The following is a 19,299-nucleotide window of genomic DNA, read 5'->3' as shown; positions in this document are numbered from 1 at the left end:
GACTTATTTCACTTAAGATAATGCCCTCAAGGTCCATGCATGCTGTCACAAATGAAGGATTTTCTTTTGAATAATAATTAATACTCTTGAATAATAATGAATGTTCCATTGTGTGTGGGGGTGGGTATACACACACACAGCACATTTTCTTTTTCCATTTGTCTGCCAGTGGACACTAGTTTGTTTCCATGTCTTGGCTATTGCGAATAATGCTGTGAGGTAGTGATTTCTTTCCTTCAGATATATACCCAGAAGTGGGATTTCTGGTTCATATGGTAGTTCTATTTTTAATTTTTCGAGGAATCTCCATACTGTTTTTCAGAGTAGCTGTTCATAGTATTTTTGGAAAAAGGAATGCTAACTACTGGCCCTAAGGAGATGCACAGATGAATAAAATGCTTTCTATCCATATAGATATATACCCATATATGCCCATTATATATATGCAAAACTCCAAGAAGCTGTTCAGTACATTCTTGCTCTTTCACACTTACCACGTCCTCTTACACAGACTTGGTGGTATGGAAGATGAATCCTATTCACAAGATGATGAAACACTTATACCAAAGTCATAGTAATTTAGAATTCTTTCTTGGAGGAAACAGATACACGATGCAAGGGAAAGTTAGGTTGATTTCACTGACCTTTTAAAGAGAAACCAATGTAATTTCCTGCTTAAGGCTCTCACAGCAGGAGGACAATGTAGCAATAAGAGGAGACATTTAATGAGGCTAAAACCCTTCAGGCTTCCTAATTAGCTTGCTACAGCATCAGTGATTTTTTTTTTAATAACCAGGAGCCAAAAGTACCAAAAACAGGCCTTTACTTATGATTTCTAATTCAAATCATAAGGATTTTGCTTCCTTAGCAAAATTTATAAGACCTGACAGACATGCTACTACTTCTCTCTGGAGTTTCCAAGAATGGGGGAAATTCCTAAACTGATTATCTTACTCTTTTAATAAGAAAAAGTTTCCTGAGAGGATTCTCCCTCTCACCACATCATTGAACCCTTCTCGCCTGGTTGCAGCATACATGGCTTCAGTAGACACATCACTGTCACATCTGTGACCTGAAAACAAAAGAGATGAACATTACTTGAAAAGGAAGTAAAGTTTTGGCTGAAAAGCAGGTCTAGAGACACATTTGTGGCCAATACTAAAATTTCAGGAGATTGACCTTAATGGATTCTCTTCTTTACATGCCTTGGGACTAAATGACCCGTCAGGAATCAAGAAAGAGAAGAAAATTATGAAGAGGGAAATTTCATTTGTTCACTCCCTCATTCATTCATTTACTATGAGTTATGATGAAGAAAAGTGTGAGTATAATGCTAAATTGACAACAGTAAAAGGATCCACTAATTTACTTCTCTAAATCATTAACATTATCCCAGGCAATAATATTTTTTGTCACTAACAAGTGAAAATGTTTGAGAACACTTCCTAGAAGTCCAAAACACAGGCACTTTACCATATTCTAGCCCATCAAATCTGGCCATATTCGATGCCACTTCCGACGTGCATAATACGTGGTAGCACACAATTGAGTAGCTGGTATGGGGCAGGGAGACTTCAGTTACTTTGGCCCCCTCAGACTCAAAGAGATTAGCAGCTTTGGACCAAAGAGATTGTACTTCACTTGACAATTCTGGCATAAGATACTCCTAATTGGAAAAAGTCAAAATACAGAAATCAGAACATCCAAAGAGATGGTTTTAAAAAAATGTGTACCCCAGAACCTCTGGCAATATATTAGAAAATGATTAAATTGTTAGTAGGTAGCTAAAAAGACCGAACTAATTTAAGAGCATTTATGGCATGACAAGCACAATACTAGATATTGTGAACTGGATACAATAATATTAAAGACTGGAGATCTGGTTGGAGAATTTATATTTATTAAATGTTCATTATGTATCAGGCATTCTGCTAGATGCTTTCCAAAGGTTCTCTCACTGAACGCTTTTAACAGTCCTATGATGTAGGTATTATCATCCTTCAAGTTATTAATGAAAAATATTGAGACTAGAGAAGTTAAGTTACTTTCCTAATGTTACACAGTAGGCAAGCAGAGGATCCAGGATTCCCAACTAGGTCTGTTTCGCTCTAAATCCTTAAAAATAGGCACACCTATTACCTTAATTGAAAATTTAAGATTTTACAGTATTTCTCTACAGCAGTGCTCTCAACTAGGGGCAGTTTTATCCTCTTGCTCTCAACCAGGGAACATGTGGTAACGTCTGCAGACAGTTTGACTTGTGGGGTAGAGGTGGTAGGGTAGGGGTGGGGCTGCTACCTCTAGGGGTAGAGACCAGATGTTGCTAAACATCTTACAATGCAAAGGACAGTCTCCCAGGACAAAAACTTATTGCTAAGCTCAAAATTAAACATTTAAAAGGTGAGTGATTTTACGTATCTCCTTTCACGTGCTCAGGTCACATAGCTAATAAAAGTGGCAGAGCAGCGATTTCAACTCAACCAGTCTGTTTCCCAAGTCTGTTGTCTGTATTGGACTTGACAGAACTTTTGTAAAGAGTTACCTTTGGAATTCCTATACATAGTTTGCTCACATCTGTCAAACTGGGAAGCGTAAATGGTTTAACAGGATCTTGAATTGTGGTAGAATCTTTGGGATCATGCCCAGCTAGTATACCTGTAAGTAAAAGTATTTATGAGTGACAGACACATGGTTTTTCAGTGAACTGATAATGCTTTAAAACTATATGGAATCGTATAAATACCCAACACAGTGGCTGCATCATCCACACATCTGGTTAAGATTCCTGGCACATCCATTGAATTCACCAAGGGAATGAGACCATGACGAGAAACTAGGCCATAGCTTGGTTTTAAACCAACAACCCCGCAGTGGGCAGCTGGATTTCTGGTTGATCCTCCTGTATCTGATCCTAAAGCCCTGAAATTTAAATGAAATTCTCTTTAGCAGGATAACATCTATCTAATTATATCTGAAATCTATCTTTTTAAAATGTATACTTTTAAAGTTGTTTTCTGATTATACAAAAATAAAACATGCTCATAGCAGAGAATTCTTAAAATATAGAGAAGTGTAAAAATGTAACAAAGTATTCTACCACTTTGAGGCAAACACACTGCTAACATTTTAGCATATGAACTTTAAGTCTTTTTTTCTAGTACAATTTTTTTTTTTTTTCAAATTTTAATCATTTTTTATTTTTTTTTTTAAACGAATTTTTCTTTCACAGTTCAGGTCATTCTGTAATCATAAGTTTCCATCTCTTTTTTGCTTATCATGAGACTTTTACTATGTTATAAAGATTACTGAAATTTTTAAATATGTACAATATTCTATCAATTGGCAATTCCTAACTGATTCCCAATTCCTATCACAGGAATTATACAATCTTATACAAATCTTTCAGTTCTTTATTTTTTAATTGAAGTGTAGTTGATTTACGATGTGTTAATTTCTGCTACACACCAAAGTGATTTAGTTATATACATATATACAATTTTTAAAAAATTTTTTCTATTATAGTGTATCCCAGGTTACAGGATATAGTTCCTTGTGCTATAGATAAACCTTCTTGTTTATCTATTCTGTATGCATCTACTAACCCCAAACTCCCAGTCACAAGTCTATTCTCTGTCGATAAGTCTGTTTCATAGATAGATTCAATTTGTGCCACATTTTAGATTTCACATATAAATAATATATTATGGTATTTGTCTTTCTCTGACTTCACTTAGTATGATCATCTCTAGTTGCATCCATGTTGCTGCAAATGGCATTACTTCATTCTGTTTTATGGCTGAGTAGTTTTCTATTGTATATATGTACCACACTTTCTTTATCCATTCATCTGCCGATGGACATTTAGACTGTTTCTGTATCTTGGGTACTGTGAATAGTGCTGCTATGAATGAACACAGGGGTGCATGTATTGTTTTGAATTATAGTTTTGTTTGGATATATGCCTAGGAGTAGGGCTTCCCTGGTGGCTCAGTTGGTAAAGAATCATCTGCAGTGCAGGAGACCCAGGTTCAATCCCTAGGTTGAGAAGATCCCCTGGAGCAGGAAATGGCAACCCACTCCAGTATTCTTGCTTGGAAAATCCCATAGATGGAGGAGCCTGGCGGGTTACAGTCCATGGGGTTTTAAGAGTCAGACACAACTTAGCAACTAAGGCATGCCTAAGGGTGGGATCACTGGGTCATACGGTAATTCTGTGTTTAGTTTTCTGAGGAACCTCCATCATGTTCCACAGTGGCTACACCAACTTACATTTCTATCAATAGTGTAGGAGGGTTCTCTTTTCTCCACACCCTCTCAAGCACTTGTTTTTTGTAGACTTTTTAATGATGGCCATTTTGACCAGTGTGAGGTGGTGTGGTACCTCACTGTAGTTCTGATTTGCATTTCTCAGTAATTAGTGATGCTGAGTATCTTTTCATGTGCCTACTGGTCCTGTCTTTTTTGGAGAAATATCCATTTAGGTCTTCTGTCCATTTTGTGATTGGGTTGTTTTTTGCTGTTGAGTTGTATAAGTTGTTTGTACATTTGGAGATTAAGACCCTGTCAGTCACATTGTTTGCAAATACTGTCTCCCATTCTGTAGGCTGTCTTTTCATTTTATGGTTTCCTTTGCTGTGCAAAAGCTTTTAAGTTTGATTAGGTTCCATTTATTTTTGTTTTTGTTTCTGTTGCCTCAGAACACCTAAGAAAACACTGGTATACATACAAATCTTATATCTTCTTTTAATAGCAATTTTATAGTATGCTTATAAACACACCCCTCCCAGGAATTCAGATACAGCCATTCTGCTACCCCATTTAGAATCATGACTAGAAATGTATTCTGATTTATTTAAACTGTTATATTGTTGTGAAGTAGAATAACTGCATAGTAGAGTACTTTGTAGGGAGTTTCCTGGCAGTCCAGCAGTTAGAACTCTGTGCTTTCACTGGTGAAGGTCTGAGTTCAATCCCCAGTCAGGGAATTAAGATCCCACAAGCTGTGCAGTGCAGCCAAAAATAAAAAAATAAATAAATAAAGCACTTTCTAATAAACACCTTTAAACATAAATCTTTGCTCATGTATCTCTAGCTTCTAACAGTTAATGGGTCAAAGGGTCTACCTGTCATTATAAGTTCTAAATATATTTTGTTAAATTACTTGTCAGAAAGGTTATGCCAATTCATATTCCCAATTGCAGTGAATCACATTGTTTTATCTTTCATTCCCTGGTGGCACAGACAGTAAAGCATCTACCACACTGTGGGAGACCCCGGTTTGATCCCTGGATCGGGAAGATCCCCTGGAGAAGGAAATGGCAACTCACTCCTGTATTCTTGCCTGGAAATCCCATGGACAGAGGAGCCTGGTGGGCCACAGTCCATGGGGTTACAAAGAGCTGGACACGACTGAGCAACTTCACTTTCATTATCACTGAATACTAGCAGTTCTTAAAATCTCATTATTTTGATAAAAGATTTGTTAATGGGCGTTTTGAGTAATTTTTCACACTTATTTGTATTTGCATTACTCAACTATGAAGTGTCTGTTCATTTCTTTGCTCAGTTACCTATATAGTCTGTGTTTTTCTTATTAAAAAAAGACACACGATATTATGCTAAGTGAAACGAGTCACGAAAGCACACATACTACACAATTTTACCTATATGAGGTACCTAGAATGGTCAAATTCATAGAGACATAAAGTAAAAGAGTGCTTGCCAAGGGCTGGGGACACAGGGAGCTGGGCAAATGGGAGGCTTTTAAGGAGTACACAGTTTAAGTTTTGCAAATGAAACAAGTTCTAGAGACTGGCTGAGTGATAATGTGAATGTACTTAACACAACTGAATCGTATACTTTAAAAGGATTAAGATAACAAATTTTAATTGTATGTATATTTCCACTGTGTATATTTTCCACAATTAAAATTTTTTAACTATTTCAGGAAAAAAGGTTTTTCTGATTAGAAAATTGAAATGTCCACTATAAAAATTAAAATATTCTATATGATCTATAAAGTGAAATTTCTTATAATCAGTCCCCAGAATTACCATTTTTTAATGTATATTTATCCAGATATTTCCATGCAACTAACATATTCATATATGTAATTGTTACATTTAACAGAAATAAGGTCATACAATACATATTGTTCTGCAACTTGTCTTCCACTTCAGTGTATTTTGGATTTCTTCCCATGTCATGACATAGTGCTCTAACGCATTCCTTTTAGTGGCTGCATAGTACTCCTAGAATTTTCCTGTTTTAAAAACTATTATAAAAGAAACAAATCAGAACACCTGACAGTCGGGGCCCATTCCCTCTGGAGTCACTTTGGGTCTGAGCCCCCTGAGTACACTCAGACTGAAGCTTTGGGCTGAACAAGGCTCAGGGACTGTCACATGGTCCTTGTGCTCTACAGAAAATGCAAATTAACTGCCTTTCTTACCAAGTCCTCTTGAGCCACAGAATCAGGTGGCTGCTTTCACGGTTTCTAAAAGGACACATTTTCTTATTAGGATTCCCTGACAGCTGTGTAAAAGTAAAACCTACATTTCCATAGGAATTATGTGTCAAAGTGCCACCTTCTCAAAGCACATTCAGTAAGATGAACACTAAGTGGGGTGATGAGGATAGAAAAAAGCACCTAATCTTGCAATCCTCCCTTGTCAGAACTCTCATTAATATTAATGTGGTGCTGTAAAATTCCACAGAGATAAAATGAAATGGTTTTACTTGTTAACAAGATTTCAGGGAAACTAAAAAACAAAAAACCTGTAGAATCTAAATCTCCATAGCTCTAAAAAAATATAAATAATTTATTGATTGCAATGCCTGTGAAACAGCTTAGTTTCAGTGGATAATTAAGGAGAGATAAAATACATATAGTACTACTAAAGAAAACATTCTATTTGGTTAAACTGAAACCAATAAAATAAATATAGTAACAGCAATATTTATTTACTCTTTTTTAGATGGTTAAGAAATGCATTACAAATGAGACTTAAGACATAAAGCATGATTGATGGATTCAGAATACAAAGTATGACAGCTGAACAAATCATCTCCCTACAAATTTGAAAAAACTTTACTTACTGATATATATTTTTAGTTGCAGATTTATAAAAACACTTCTTAAAATATTCTATTTTATAGATAAATATTAGCCTTTTCTTTCCTTCCTGCCTTCCTTATTTTTTGGCAAAGTTGGGTTTAGCTGAAGGATAAATCACAGCTAGTAATTTAGCTCAGTAGCACTCAACTAAAGCCAAGGTATGTTAATCTGTAAATATATGTACAATCAGTGAACAGATACCCAAATAAATAATTTTTAAAATGAAATTCAATTAAGTCTGGTTAAGCTAACTGATTTATTCTTATTCTAGAAGATCTGTAAAATCATGTTTTAAAGGAGACCAGATACTACACAGGAAGGGTTTAAATGTCTTAAAGTTAATGTATAAAATATACATATGTGTACTGTATAGTTGAGGGTATTTCTAAGATACAATTTTGATACACTAGTGAGCACAAATAGCTAAAGAGAAATAAAAACACCAAGGTATGAATGAGTCTACTGTTGGATTTTGTGTATGGTTTATGACTATCTGTATTGGGTTGGGTTCTAAAGTACAGATAGAAAAAAATATCTTACGCAAAGCACGTGAACGCTGACACGGCCGCCGCACTTCCTCCTGAGCTTCCTCCGGTTATAAGCCAATTTGAATCCTCATTCTCACTGTGAGAGTTTTCCTTCCTCTTTTCTCTATATTGTTTTGAATAACTCCACGGGTTTTTAACTGGTCCAAATATGCCATCTGTGCTTCCAGATCTGAGACGAAGAAGTGAAGCAAGATATCTTAATAAAACTCTTTTTATGTGATCTCCTGATTACATTATTTGCTTCTAACACTGTATAATCCACTATAACTTGAATCAGAAAAGGTAGCAAGGCTGCTGAGTTGTAGCTTTCTTTAGATGGTTGCGGAGTTGAAGGATGAGAAGTAAAAGCATTTGTGGTAGAAAGTTGGAAAAACCAATCTGTTAAGAAAAGGAAATTTTTATCCCAACTGATAATCCAATTCAGCATAAGATGATTTTCTTCATAAATTAAGGTCTTCCAATTGAAAAGTGTCACAAACATCCAAACAGTTAATAAGTAGTCTTTTGAAGGAATTCCTCTTTTAATCAGAAGTTTTAAGAGGGCAATTCCCTGGCAGTCCAGCGGTTAGGACTCCACACTTCCACTGCAGGGGGCACAGTTCCCACCTCTTGTTGGGGAACTAAGATCCCACAAGCTGTGTGGCTCAGCCAAAAAAAAAAAAGAACTTTTCTGGGAGATATTCTTAGTGAATGCTAATAACCTTTTTTACTTTTGAAGAAACTTCAACCTAATAGACAACTTACAGAAATAAAAACAGTATGAAAAAACGTATACCCTTTACCCAGGCTCACCTATTGTTCACCTTTTACCCCATTTGTTTTATCATTTGTGTGCTCTGTGTGTGTGGCTGTACATATTTTTCCTGAGCTACTTAAGGGTAAATTATACATATTATGGCCCGTTACCCCAAATACTTGAGCTTTTCCTAAGACAAAGAATAGTCTCTTACACAGTCACAGTATAGTTATCTCAGTAAATTTAACAGCAATACAATACTTTTATCAAATCTACCACATGTAATCCAGTTTTTTCATTTGATCCAATAATGTCCTTTATAGCATTTTCCCTTTTTCCAGTATAGGATCAAGTCTAGAGTTAAGAATTATATTAAACTTTTCTCTTTAACCTCTTTAACTTTTTTCACCAGCCAAGAACACTGAGTTGCTTCCTGTTTTTAGCAATTTGAATAAAGCTACAATAAATATTGTAGTGAAAGGCCCCAGCCAGGGCTTCCATATAAACACAAGTCTTCATCTCTTGGGTAAATACCTAGGATTGAGATTGCTGGCTCTTATGGTAAGTGTATGTTTAACTTTATAAGAAACTGCTAAACTATTTTCCCAAGTGGCTATACCATTTTGCATTCCCTACCAGCATTGTATGAGAATCCAGTTGTTCTCCATCCCTGTCAGCACTTAACATTGTCATTTTTTAAGCCATTCTAATTATTAGGTGTATGTACTTCAGTGTGGCTTTAATTTGCATTTCCTAAATGACTAACCATGTTTGATGTGTTTGTCAATTTGATATATGATTTTACATCTCTTTATATCTTTTTTAAAAAAATTGGTTTTCTTACTATTGAGTTGGAAAAGATTCAATATATACTGGATACCAGTTCTTGGTCAGACATATGTCTTGCAAGTATTTTTGCTAAGTGTGTGGCTTGTTTTTTCATTTTTAACAGTGCATTAAATACAAAAGTTCTTAATTTTAATGAAATTCAATTTACCAGTTTTTAACTTTACAGACTACTTTATGTGTTCCCTCTAAGAAATCTTTGTATAATTCAAGGTCATAAAGATTTTCTCCTACACTTCTATGAGTTTTAGGTTTTAACTTCTTTAGCCTCTTTTAATCTGGAACATTTTCACAGCCTTTGCTTTTTTTATGATACTGACATTTTAATAGAAGATATCTCATTTCAGATTTGTCTTTTGTCTCCTTGTTATTAGCTTCGGGTTACACATTTTCAGCTGGAACACTGCATAGGTGATGATGTTCCTTCTCAGGGAAGAAGGTACACAGTATCACTTCACCCTCATTGGTGATGTTCATGCTGACCAGCCGTTCAAGGCAATGTCCTAAAAACCTAGGTTCAACTTTATTTCCACAGATTTATTTATTCAACACATATTTACTAGATTCTAATAAATACCAGTTTTGGAGAATCAAGGAATCTGCTTCTATGAAATAGGAAACACAGACCAAGCAAATATTACAAACATTACAAATGGGGAAATAAAAAGTGCTTCTGATGAAAAACTAAATGTTTTCCTCATGATCAGGAAAAAGGCAAGGATATCTGCTCTTATCATCTTTATTCAATATTGTACTTAAGGTCCTAACTGGTGCAATAAGGCAAGATAAATAAATAAAAGTGTCTCTATTGTAGGCTACAAGATCATTTACATAAAATATACCAAATAATCTATAAGATCAACTAGAATTAATAAGGGAGCTTAGCAAGGTCACAGGATAAAAATAATAGGTTAACATAGAAAAGTAAATTGCATTTCCATGTATTCTAACAATGTTAAACAATTAGAAATTGAAAAGAAAATAACATTTTCTGTAATAGTAAAAAAAACATGAAATACTTGGAGATAGATATGGCAAATTATGTGCGAGATTCATATATAGAAAATCATAAATATTGCTGAGAAAAATTAAAGTCTAAATAAATGGAAAAATATAGAGTCATACATCAGAAGGCACATATTAAGATGTCAATTTTCTAAAACCTAATCTATAAGTCAATACCACCACAATCAAAATCCCATCAAGCTTCTCTGTGAAATTATTAATTCAATTCTAAAACTTATATGGAAATGCAAAGGACCTGCTGCTGCGGCTGCTAAGTTGCTTCAGTCGTGTTCGACTCTGTGACTCCACAGACGGCAGCCCACCAGGCTCCCCCGTCCCTGGGATTCTCCAGGCAAGAACACGGGAGTGGGTTGCCATTTCCTTCTCCAATGCATGAAAGTGAAAAGTGAAAGTGAAGTCGCTTAGTAGTGTCCGACTCTTAGCGATCCCATGGACTGCAGCCCACCAGACTCCTCCATCCATGGGATTTTCCAGGCAAGAGTACTGGAGTGGGGTGCCATTGCCTTCCTGCAAGGCTTACTATGAAGCTACAATAATCAAGATATCATGATAATGGATTAGGAATACACAAATCAACAGAACAGAATCCAGAAATGGATCTATACATATGTTGGACTGATTTTTGGCAAAGGAATCAAAGTAATTTAATTTGAATTCCTATGGTCCCAGATATATATGATAGACATGCAAAAAAATGAACTTTTGCTTTCTTCACATAATCTACAAAAAATTAACTGGATTACAATTTTAAATTTAAGAACTAAAACTATAAAACTTCTAGGAGAAAACATTGGAAAAAAAAGTCTTGATGACCTTGGAAAAGGTAAAGCTTTCTTGGCAAAGACACAAAACCATGAGTCATTAAAGGAAGAAAACAACGAACTGGACTTCATCAAAACTAAAAACTTTTGCTATTTGAAAGGCATATTCAGAGGATGCAAAGACAAGCCAGAGACTCAGAGAACCTATTTGCAAATCACCTATCTGATAATGGACTTGAATCCAGACTATATGGGGAAAAACTCTTACAACTCATTGAGAAGATTTGAATAGATACTTCACCAAAGATATATGGATAGCAAAATAAACACATGATGATCAACACTGTTAGTCATCGGGGAAATGCAAATCAAAACCAAAGTGAGATATCTATCAGCAGAACACCAGCTCTCATGGAGGGACTGAAAAATTGGCAGAGAGAGTCCTCACGAAACCACCTCACTAACGTAATCTCTCATGGAGGAACTGAGGAACTAGCAAGGAATTGGCAAGAGAGTTCTCACGAAATCACACTACTTTTAGGTACCTACACATAATGAAGTTGAAGACACAGATGAAAGAAATACAGGAAAAGAAAATTTTAATTTTACTTACCCCATAGCAAACTCATCTAAGTTTGTTTTTCCCATTAGCAGAGCTCCCTGATCCAACAACTTCTGAACTACTGTGGCATTATAAGGTGGTACATAACCTGAAAAAAATTCAGTTTTCTTTAAAAAAACAAAAACAAAACTGAGGTATAGCTGATTTAAATGTTATATTACAGGTGTAAAACATAGTGATTCAAATATTTTACAGGTTATATTCCATTTAAAGTTATTAAAAAATGTTGTCTATATTCCCTGTTCTGTACAATATACTCTTATAGCTTATTTATTTTATACAGTCACTTATACCTCTTAATCCCCTCCCCTTTCTTGCCCCTATCCTCCTAAAAATTCAGTAATTTTTATCATAGGAAAGAAAACAGTGAACATGTAAATCCTATTTAAGAAACAATTTTAAACTCCAATTAAGCAATTCATATTGACAAATGCTACTTATTCCTAATTTAAGTTGTACTTTCTTCTGAAAGTTAATGTTTTTCTGCTGCTGACTGCTTGCTATTTTTTCCAAAGAAAGTCTCTATATTCATCATCTTTATAATCTAAAAATATTGACTTTAACAGTACTACAAAATATTGAATGATAGCGAGGTACCCAAGTCATTTGAAATTAATCACAAATCATTCTGCTCATTGCATTGACTTTTTCTTCTCAGATGTGCTATATCACACAGCAATTTTTATCTATTTCCAGCAGGGATAGATCTTTATTGTCAATTAAAATTTCCTCTATCTAGTGTATATTCGCAAACAATTAACAACAGTTTACTTTATCAAAGGAACTTGGGGCATATACCTCAGAATATTAATTTTAGTGTGAAGTTCTCTATCCTTTTTCCATTTCTTTTTCCTCCTAGGATCCAACCATATATTGATAAATAGGATTCCTTTTTGACCTACTAAACTTAAAAAATTAAAACTAAGCATCATTATACTAAGTATAGTGACAAAAATAATCAAACAGTAGATGTTATTAATAATAAATCCTTATACCATCTGCAAAAGAGGGGGTAATGACAGCCACTTTATACTTATTTCTATACTATCAACGAGTGGAAGTTGGAGGAGTTAAGAGTTCACTTAGTGTGTTTGCAGTGATGTTATCTTCCTAAATAGGATTCCTCTGTTAAGCAGGCCTACCTCTGAAGAATAACTTTGCATTCTGAAAGAGCAAATAGTAAGAAGGTAATATTCCACCATAAGTTATTTCCTTTGCAGATATAACTAGTCTAAGATATCTTGGTGCATTAGTATCTTATCTTTAAACTGAAAAACACTTATTTTTATAAAATAACGCTCTGGCTAGCCACACCTTACCTTTCAGCATGTTTGATGCGCAGGTTGTCTCAATGCCGGATGTGCTAAAGTTATCTTTTACTGCAACAGGAATTCCATCTAAATCTCCCAGTGAGTGACCTGCATGAAGAAACCCAAAGAATAGAAAAGATATCTAGTTCGAAATACAGAGACATTAATCCTAGTTATTAAGACAGCTACTAGCTTGCTAAAGATACTTCTTCAGAAATCAAATTTGTGTTAGAAATTATTACAAGTTGGACATTATAAAATTAGTCTCATTTTTATTATATCTCATACCAGTTCTTCTTTTAAAAAATAATTTTTTTTATTTGGCCATACCACGAGATTTGTGGGGTCTTAGTTCCCCAACCAGGGACTGAGCATGAGCCCCTAGCAGTGGAAGTGTGGAGTCCTAACCACTGAATCTCCAGGGAATTCCCCAGGTCTTTAAATAAGGGAAGTTTTTTTTATTTTATGTTTAAAGCTCTACCTGCCAAATGGAAACTGCTATATCCAATTAAACTCTTTCTCTCGGGATGTAACAATTAAGTACAAGTCAAAGTAATTTACCTTTCTTATATCTTTTCTCTGATTCTTCAGCTTGCTTTAAGGCCACTTCTTCTGATACAGTAATGTACGCATTTAGAAACTTAGTCTTCTTGATAAGGGAGAGACATTTTTGACAGAGCTCAGTTGGTGTGATTTGGCCTTGTTTCAGTGCCACAGAAACCTAGAATATACACAATTCCAAAAAACTTCTGCTGAGTCTGCACAAGTTTCAAATGTTATACTGAGATAGGCAGATAGAGTGGTTAAATATAAAAATTTGAAGTGAGGTTTAGATTCAAAACCAAGACCAGGCACTACTGTTGCTTTACATGCATTATTTCTTTATTTGGCCCTTAAAACAACCAACTAATTATTAACCTCACTTTATAGATAAATTAACTGAAGCTCAGAGAGGTTAAATGATTTGCTCAAAGTCACACAAATAGTAAAGGGTAACTTCTTAACATTTGCTCCTTCACGATTTCTCACTGCCCCAGTGGAAGCTTAGCCTGTCCTGTATGTTGACTGAAGAAAGTAGGGAAAACCACTAGACCATTCAGGTATGACCTATATCAAATCCCTTATGATTATACAGTGGAAGTGAGAAATAGATTTAAGGGCCTAGATCTGATAGATAGAGTGCCTGATGAACTATGGAATGAGGTTCGTGACAGTACAGGAGACAGGGATCAAGACCATCCCCAAGAAAAAGAAATGCAAAAAAGCAAAATGGCTGTCTGGGGAGGCCTTACAAATAGCTGTAAAAAGAAGAGAAGCGAAAAGCAAAGGAGAAACGGAAAGATATAAGCATCTGAATGCAGAGTTCCAAAGAAGAGATAAGAAAGCCTTCCTCAGTGATCAATGCAAAGAAATACAGGAAAACAACAGAATGGGAAAGACTAGAGATCTCTTCAAGAAAATTAGAGATACCAATGGGACATTTCATGCAAAGATGGGCTCGATAAAGGACAGAAATGGTATGGACCTAACAGAAGCAGAAGATATTAAGAAGAGGTGGCAAGAATACACAGAAGAACTGTACAAAAAAGAACTTCACGACCCAGATAATCATGATGGTGTGATCACTGACCTAGAGCCAGACATCCTGGAATGTGAAGTCAAGTGGGCCTTAGAAAGCATCACTACGAACAGAGCTACTGGAGTTGATGGAATTCCAGTTGAGCTATTTCAAATCCTGAAAGATGATGCTGTGAAAGTGCTGCACTCAATATGCCAGCAAATTTGGAAAACTCAGCAGTGGCCACAGGACTGGAAAAGGTCAGTTTTCATTCCAATCCCAAAGAAAGGCAATGCCAAAGAATGCTCAAACTACCACACAATTGTACTCATCTCACACGCTAGTAAAGTAATGCTCAAAATTCTCCAGGCCAGGCTTCAGCAATACGTGAACCGTGAACTTCCTGATGTTCAAGCTGGTTTTAGAAAAGGCAGAGGAACCAGAGATCAAATTGCCAACATCTGCTGGATCATGGAAAAAGCAAGAGAGTTCCAGAAAAATATCTATTTCTGCTTTCTTGACTATGCCAAAGCCTTTGACTGTGTGCATCACAATAAACTGTGGAAAATTCTGAAAGAGATGGGAATCCCAGACCACCTGACCTGCCTCTTGAGAAATCTGTATGCAGGTCAGGAAGCAACAGTTAGAACTGGACATGGAACAACAGACTGGTTCCAAATAGGAAAAGAAGTTTGTCAAGGCTGTATAGTGTCACCCTGTTTATTTAACTTCTATGCAGAGTACATCATGAGAAACGCTGGGCTGGATGAAGCACAAGCTGGAATCAAGATTGCCGGGAGAAATATCAATAACCTCAGATATGCAGATGACACCACCCTTATGGCAGAAAGTGAAGAGGAACTCAAAAGCCTCTTGATGAAAGTTAAAGTGGAGAGTGAAAAAGGTGGCTTAAAGCTCAACATTCAGAAAACGAAGATCATGGCATCCGGTCCCACCACTTCATGGGAAATAGATGGGGAAACAGTGGAAACAGTGTCAGACTTTATTTTGGGGGGCTCCGAACTCACTACAGATGGTGACTGCAGCCATGAAATTAAAAGACACTTACTCCTTGGACAGAAAGTTATGACCAACCTAGATAGCATATTCAAAAGCAGAGACATTACTTTGCCAACAAAGGTTCATCTAGTCAAGGCTATGGTTTTTCCTGTGGTCATGTATGGATGTGAGAGTTGGACTGTGAAGAAGGCTGAGTGCCAAAGAATTGATGCTTTTGAACTGTGGTGTTGGAGAAAACTCTTGAGAGTCCCTTGGACTGCAAGGAGATCCAACCAGTCCATTCTGAAGGAGATCAGCCCTGGGATTTCTTTGGAAGGAATGATGCTGAAGCTGAAACTCCAGTACTTTGGCCACCTCATACGAAGAGTTGACTCATTGGAAAAGACTCTGATGCTGGGAGGGATTGGGGGCAGGAGGAGAAGGGGACGACAGAGGATGAGATGGCTGGATGGAATCACTGACTCGATGGATGTGGGTCTGGGTGCACTCCGGGAGTTGGTGATGGACAGGGAGGCCTGGCGTGCTGCGATTCATGGGGTCGCAAAGAGTCGGACATGACTGAGCGACTGAACTGAACTGACTGAATATATATCAAGCAATAGGTGTTTGCATTTAGGGGAAAATCTGCAAGTGTTCTGCTCTAAACTGTTGAATAAATCATCAGAGAGGTGGTATTCTTAGGCCTGAGGGTGTTGAGCTAGAAAAGTAGTGCCAATAGGCCACTGAGAGGGCCGCTAATGCTGATGCACAGGAGGAGGAAAGGGCTACCATGGGGATACTGGGAGGGTCGGCGGTTGGTGAGGGGCAGCTGGGCTTGACTCAAAGGAGATAACTGAATGTAACAAAAAAGGTATTACTGCTGAATGGTTTGTATGATGCTTGAGAAGAGTGGAGCGGAAGAGAAAGAAAAGACAGCAGTGTGTTCTGATACTGTAAATATGGAGTGGGCTTATGTACATAGGCTGCAAGTATCAGAACTTGCAGAAGCACAAAGCTGGACAGACACAGAGGTATATAAACAGGCCTACCCCAGAGCAGAACCGTAAACACGAGGAAGATTATGTCTGCTATTGTCTCCTCTTTTTGCCTCCCCTCAAGTCCCCTAATGCCCATTATCCTCACGTTGCCTTCTGACTCGCCAACTCCTATGACAGGAAGAGGTAAGGAGTTGCAGCTGTGGTTACAAAGGCAAGAAATCAGACTGTCTGGAGTGCTCATTTATTTATTGAGCTATATCTGATCTACAGTGTTGTGCTGGTTTCAGGTGTAAAGCAAAGTGATTCAGTTACAAATACGACGTTTTTCCCCCCAGATTTTCTTTTCCGTTATAGGTTACTACATAATATTGAGTATATTTCCCTGTGCTATAAAGTAGGTCCTTGTGTGTTATCTGTTTTATGTGTAGTAGTGTGTATATGTTAATCTCAAACTCCTAATTTATCCCCTCCTCTTTCCTTTTGGTAACCATAAGTTTGATATCTATGTCTGTGGGTCTATTTCTATTCTGTATGTAAGTTCAGTTGTATCATTATTTTTTAAGATTCCATGTATAAGCAGTATCACGTCTTTGTCTTTGGCTTACTTCACTTAGTATGATAATCTCCAGGTCCATCCACATTGCTGCAAGTGGCATTATTTCATTTTTATTTTTTTATGGCTGAGTAATGTCCCATTATGCCAGCAAATTTGGAAAACTCAGCAGTGGCCACAGGACTGGAAAAGGTCAGTTTTCATTCCAATCCCAAAGAAAGGCAATGCCAAAGAATGCTCAAACTACTGCACAATTGTACTCATCTCACACGCTAGTAAAGTAATGCTCAAAATTCTCCAAGCCAGGCTTCAGCAATACGTGAACCGTGAACTTCCAGATGTTCAAGCTGGTTTTAGAAAAGGCAGAGGAACCAGAGATCAAATTGCCAACATCTGCTGGATCATGGAAAAAGCAAGAGAGTTCCAGAAAAACATCTATTTCTGCTTTCTTGACTATGCCAAAGCCTTTGACTGTGTGCATCACAATAAACTGTGGAAAATTCTGAAAGAGATGGGAATCCCAGACCACCTGACCTGCCTCTTGAGAAATCTGTATGCAGGTCAGGAAGCAACAGTTAGAACTGGACATGGAACAACAGACTGGTTCCAAATAGGAAAAGAAGTTTGTCAAGGCTGTATAGTGTCACCCTGTTTATTTAACTTCTATGCAGAGTACATCATGAGAAACGCTGGGCTGGAAGAAACACAAGCTGGAATCAAGATTGCTGGGAGAAATATCAATAACCTCAGATATGCAGATGAGACCACCCTTATGGCAGAAAGTGAAGAGGAACTCAAAAGCCTCTTGATGAAAGTGAAAGTGGAGAGTGAAAAAGTTGGCTTAAAGCTCAACATTCAGAAAACGAAGATCATGGCATCCAGTCCCACCACTTCATGGGAAATAGATGGGGAAACAGTGGAAACAGTGTCAGACTTTATTTTGGGGGGCTCCGAACTCACTACAGATGGTGACTGCAGCCATGAAATTAAAAGACACTTACTCCTTGGAAGGAAAGTTATGACCAACCTAGATAGCATATTCAAAAGCAGAGACATTACTTTGCCAACAAAAGTTAGTCTAGTCAAGGCTATGGTTTTTCCAATGGTCATGTATGGATGTGAGAGTTGGACTGTGAAGAAGGCTGAATGCCGAAGAATTGATGCTTTTGAACTGTGGTGTTGGAGAAGACTGTTGAGAGTCCCTTGGACTGCAAGGAGATCCAACCAGTCCATTCTGAAGGAGATCAGCCCTGGGATTTCTTTGGAAGGAATGATGCTAAAGCTGAAACTCCAGTACTTTGGCCACCTCATGCAAAGAGTTGACTCATTGGAAAAGACTCTGATGCTGGAAGGGATTGGGGGCAAGAGGAGAAGGGGACGACAGAGAATGAGATGGCTGGATGGCATCACTGACTCAATGGATGTGAGTCTGAGTGAACTCCGGGAGTTGGTGATGGACAGGGAGGCCTGGCGTGCTGCAATTCATGGGGTTGCAAAGAGTCGGACACGACTGAGGGACTGATCTGATCTGATCTGAATGTCCATTGTGTAAAGATAGCATATCTTCTTTATCCTTTCATCTGTTGGACATTCAGGTTGTTTCCATGTTCTGGCTATTGTAAATAGTCTTGCAATGAACACTGAGGTGCATACATCTTTTCAAATTATGGTTTTCTCTGGATATATGCCCAGGAGTGGGACTGCAGGGTCATATAGTAGCTCTATTTTTGTTTTTTTAAGGAAGCTCCATACTATTCTGGGAGTATTCATTTTAAATGGTGATCCTGTGAGGACCGTATTTAGGAAATCTAGATTTGAGAAAATCAAGAAGGGAAATGAAAACAAAGATGCTAATTAGCTAGAATGGACTAGGCACAAGGATTATGACAAATTGTAAGATCCCTCGGAGCAAAACTAAAAGTGTCATATCTGAATATAAGATGAAATCAAGTGGAAAAGTTTTCATTAAGAAAACAAATTCTCTCTCCCTAGCATTTCTTTTCTCAAATGGAAACTAGACTTTTCCTTAAGGCCACTGCTTCTCCTGCAGTTTTCCCACAGGATGGCTGTTTTAGTTCTTACTTACCATGTACCAGAGTCCAGTGGGGAGGGGAGATTGTGTGGGCAGGTGTTCCCCTTGTCCTCATATGCCTTTTTCTTGCCTCTTTTCTCAAAACCCCCAGCTCATCTGAAGCACAGGTCTTGGAGGAGATTATATTACTCTA

General features: G+C 37.1%; 2 protein-coding genes across 3 annotated transcripts in view; one reads left to right on the top strand and one right to left on the bottom strand.

The window, feature by feature from the left end:
• Positions 1–19,299, top strand: part of RTN4IP1 (reticulon 4 interacting protein 1) — a 133,888-nt gene that overhangs the window by 57,348 nt on the left and 57,241 nt on the right. The window lies entirely within an intron of this gene.
• Positions 1–19,299, bottom strand: part of QRSL1 (glutaminyl-tRNA amidotransferase subunit QRSL1) — a 34,846-nt gene that overhangs the window by 9,944 nt on the left and 5,603 nt on the right. The window contains exons 2-9 of one of the 2 annotated variants that reach the window (XM_006076410.4): positions 13,528–13,687; positions 12,976–13,074; positions 11,648–11,744; positions 7,658–7,834; positions 2,744–2,919; positions 2,543–2,655; positions 1,474–1,666; positions 955–1,072 (exon numbers count right to left, since the gene is read on the bottom strand). In XM_006076410.4, the coding sequence (XP_006076472.1) occupies positions 955–1,072; positions 1,474–1,666; positions 2,543–2,655; positions 2,744–2,919; positions 7,658–7,834; positions 11,648–11,744; positions 12,976–13,074; positions 13,528–13,687 (1,133 nt within the window). The remainder of the gene's footprint in view (positions 1–954; positions 1,073–1,473; positions 1,667–2,542; positions 2,656–2,743; positions 2,920–7,657; positions 7,835–11,647; positions 11,745–12,975; positions 13,075–13,527; positions 13,688–19,299) is intronic. The other variant, XM_044924356.2, reaches the window with a different exon arrangement.

Source organism: Bubalus bubalis, chromosome 10 (assembly GCF_019923935.1).
Source record: "Bubalus bubalis isolate 160015118507 breed Murrah chromosome 10, NDDB_SH_1, whole genome shotgun sequence".
In the NCBI taxonomy this organism is placed as follows: domain Eukaryota; kingdom Metazoa; phylum Chordata; class Mammalia; order Artiodactyla; family Bovidae; genus Bubalus; species Bubalus bubalis.
The sequence above is the reverse complement of the archived record's forward strand: the minus strand, read 5'-3'. Positions and strand labels throughout refer to the sequence as shown.